This window comes from Echiichthys vipera (assembly GCF_963691815.1).
Source record: "Echiichthys vipera genome assembly, chromosome: 7".
NCBI classification, from domain to species: domain Eukaryota; kingdom Metazoa; phylum Chordata; class Actinopteri; order Perciformes; family Trachinidae; genus Echiichthys; species Echiichthys vipera.
Genome location: NC_139832.1, coordinates 22,110,525 through 22,114,388, shown reverse-complemented (window position 1 = coordinate 22,114,388; position 3,864 = coordinate 22,110,525). Strand labels below are relative to the sequence as shown.

Sequence of the window (3,864 nt, the reverse complement as noted above, 5' to 3'; positions counted from 1 at the left end):
CTCTCTCTCACACACACACACACCGCCAGGCAACAAAGAGAAAAGCCGCTAAAACAGAGGCGGCGGTGCACCTCTTCACTCAACAGAAGCCGGCATGCTGTTTGAGTCACTCCACACATATGGTTTCCTCCTTCTTTGATTTAAGTGGCTGCCACATCCTGCTCTAGTGTCAGCACTATTGCACAAGCTGTTTAACCATGCTAAGGGTCCGCCAGATATTTGCATAATTACTGGAGAATTATGGACAATTGGTGTATGTGTGTGTGTGTGTGTGTGTGTGTGTGTGTGTGTGTGTGTGTGTGTGTGTGTGTGTGTGTGTGTGTGTGTGTGTGTGTGTGTGTGTGTGTGTGTGTGTGTCCACAATGGCATTTAACTTCCGGAGGGAAACTGAAGGGGAGATGTTTCCAAAACGTCTGAGAGAGGAGAGTGATAGCAAGGCAGCAAGAGAGCCTGAAGTAGGTGCTTGATGCACGTTCACCCTCGGCACACACGAGCGATGCGCCCTGGCTAGTGTATCTAAACTGGACACTGGGGTCAGGGTTGTGTTTGTGTGAGTGACGATGAGTCGATGACATGTGCCTTCTTACCACCTCCTCCTGCTGATTCACACAGGGTAGGGGTGGGTAATACTACAAAAAGTGTTTATGTTGGTATCGATCCTATTGACAGTGGCATCAGTATTCTAAACAAAGCTCTGCGTCGGTAGTTTGATACTCTGCTGAGATCAATCCCTCCAACACAGATATACAAACCTGCTGTTGTCAGTCTGACATGAACACGAGCCAATCGGGTAAGGGCATATGACATCGCCTCAGGTTGCATCAAAATCACATTACTTTAAAATCAGGAAATGGTGACTCTTTTCTTTCCTTAGTTCGTTATTTAAACACTGTAAAACATACAGGAATTAGTGGGATCAACAATCAACAACCTACCCAGCTTTGAATCCAATTCAAGTCACTGTTACTTCCCCAGCATGCTGCAAATGGCTCGGGCCCTTCCTACATCTAGGACATGGTCATACCTCACACCCCAGCCCATCCACTACACTCTGTTACTGCTAACATCTTGTTACTCCAACACTATAAAGGAGGCCCAGCTACCACTGTTGGAAATGGAAAATGTCTCTATCTATTGTTTCTCAAATGAAGCACTTATAGCAGTTTTGTTTCACATGCTTTAATGTATTCACATGATTCTTGCAATTTTTTTGGGAGCTAGATTGTTTGAGAGTTCAAACTAGGAGCAGTCTATAGAATGTACTCTCATTACCAACTCTACACATTTAGTTCTAGAAAGAAAAGCCACAGTTTAAAGCTCTTTGTGTCTAAATAATACGTCTCACTTAACTAATTTAACTCACATTTTTGCAGCCCACTTTCTGCTTGCTTTCAGTTTTGCTCTCTGTAACTGCTGAGGAACTGCATACCTACCTGTAAACCTTGTTCTGCCTGATAAATCCACTTCTCACTGAATGGAAAACTGCGCTCGTGGGCTGTCTGGGTGTATTTCATCAGCTTGACATCCACAGCCAGGAATAGCTAGAGTTTATGTAAAATACCACTGAGGGGGAAACAAGTTGAGTCTGAAGTAAAGAACCACTAGAAAGCAGGGTGGCTCAGTACCTACTTGGCACAGCGAAGGCGTATAAGAGGAATGAATTACCACACTGTCATGGAAAAAGTCGGTAACATATTCTTTAAGAGGGAATTCAAAAATCCCTCAGAAATGAATGTTGTCTAAAGCTTTACTGGTTTTACGCAGCTAGGCTCAGTCAGTGGCCATGTGGTAATTGACTGTATTAGACTGAATCACTCACTGCAGAGTGAGCAAATATTTGAACTTAATTCCGCGATAGGATGTGGATTAGTAATTAACACGTTGGCGGTGTAATTAGGTCCACGTTAGGACTTCCTCCGCCCTTTCCCCCCCTCCTGCGCCACAGCTTCCGCCCACACACAGCCTTGAATTACTCTGGCAACTGTTGATGCATTCCCAAGTCATCTGACGTCAAGTGGGAAGGGCTCGGACCAGAGTACACTATAAAAGTCTGGGCTTCCACCTTGATCCATTCACAACGCCACTCTGGATTACAAAGCCTTTGAAGAGAAGCTCCTTCCTCGGGCTCCTCCTCGGACAACACACTAACAATGAAAATGTCAGCGGCGGAGATCAGCCAGATCCTCAAGGAGGGAGAGCTGGAGAAGAGGAGCGACAGCCTGCTCCAGTTCTGGAAGAGGAAGACGTGCGTTCTGACCACGGACAGCCTCAACATTTACGCCGACACGCAGAAGCGCTCCAAGGGCAAGGAGCTCAAGCTACAGTCCATCAAGAAGGTGGACTGCGTGGAGCGCACCGGCAAGTTCGTCTATTTCACCATCGTGACCACAGACAATAAGGAGATCGATTTCCGGTGTCCCGGGGAGGAGAACTGCTGGAACGCGGTGATCACTATGGCCCTGATCGATTACCAGAACAGAAAGGCCATCCAGGACTTTAAAACGCGGCAGGACAATGAGAGCGCGTCGCCCGGGCAGCAGGAGAGGCGCATGGCGAGGGCGCCCTGAGCCGCTGTAGGGACTCTGGCGGTTAACAACTCCTAATATGGTGAGGGACACACCGTGATATACAGCTGACATGATGAATGTATGAATAAGAATAAACATGTAGCTGAACGCAGAGGAAGGATTTTGAAACTAATGACACGTTTTTTTGAATCTCCTTCTAGTGTCAAAGTGGACCATACAGAAATAATACGCGGACCAAAAGAAAGACGAGGTCACCCGGTCCAGAGATGAAGGATTGTTCGGGGCTGAGCTCTCGGGAGAGAGGAGATCTTAAAAAAAACGGCTGACGGAGAGATTTTTGTTTTTTAAAAATGAGCTCCACACACAGGACTGATCCCTTGAATTGTCAAAATGATTTCAAGTTTGCTCTCCTGGGAGGAATGACTCCCAAAACCATGATGTTAATTTATTTTGTTTCCAGGATATGGTGTTACTGGAAAACAGCTTGTTTTGTTTAAATTATTTACTATTTCAATGTGTGTTGAGTGTGTATTTATTTGAATAAATATTCATGCATTTTTGACATAACTTTGCGCTCTTCTACTTCTTGTTTTTTATGTCTCAACTAGAAACATTTGTACTTCTCATCTCATTACAGCATTATAAAGACAGCAACAGCATATGTGATACTTTTCACCGGAAGTCTTCCTTAGCAGATGCCAGACATGCAACAGCCAAAGGAGGGGAGGGCAGGAAAGTCCCTTTCCTCTCTGCTGTCAGGTGGAATGTGATTCTTGATTGTCACTGGGAGGGTTTCAGGCTTGAGTCATAACTGATAAGCAGATTTAGTCAGCAGCACGGGACACTTAAACGCCTTTGAACACACCTTAACTGCTTCAGAGGTGTGGTGGGGTTATAGGTCCTCACTGTGGGGATGGAAATGCTTTAAAAGTGACAGTCATAAATTGATAATTTAATGCATTGTATCTGTGGTCTTTCGGACTATGAGCTTCACAGAAGCTGATATTAGTTTAAGTTGAGATTCAGATGAAACTCCTTTGTAAACTCCTTATAGGCACCTCTGTTCTTTACAAGGCTGAGAAAAAACACATTAAGTCCACTTCGCTGCCCTGTTATTATGACATAAAGGCTTTTTCAGTGGGTATAATGTGACACCAGGTACACACCTCTTTAATTACTGTTATAAACCCAGTGAGCACAGCTTTAGTCATATTGAGAAAACCTTGCTAGGCCAACAAAAGAGAAACACTAAAATGCAGGTTATAAAGTTGATGTGAATCAACTATAATACGTGAGCTGTAAAGCTATATTATTGGCCAGGTGTTTGTAAGGCACA

At 44.6% G+C, this 3,864-nt stretch overlaps 1 protein-coding gene across 1 annotated transcript; it reads left to right on the top strand.

The window, feature by feature from the left end:
- The first annotated feature begins 2,090 nt into the window (after window positions 1-2,090).
- phlda2 (pleckstrin homology-like domain, family A, member 2) lies at window positions 2,091-3,089 on the top strand. Its single transcript, XM_083916996.1, has 2 exons — window positions 2,091-2,607; window positions 2,729-3,089. Exon 1 carries the CDS (start codon window positions 2,151-2,153, stop codon window positions 2,565-2,567), a length of 417 nt encoding a protein of 138 aa, XP_083773122.1. The 5' UTR covers window positions 2,091-2,150; the 3' UTR covers window positions 2,568-2,607; window positions 2,729-3,089.
- Window positions 3,090-3,864: the final 775 nt, after the last annotated feature.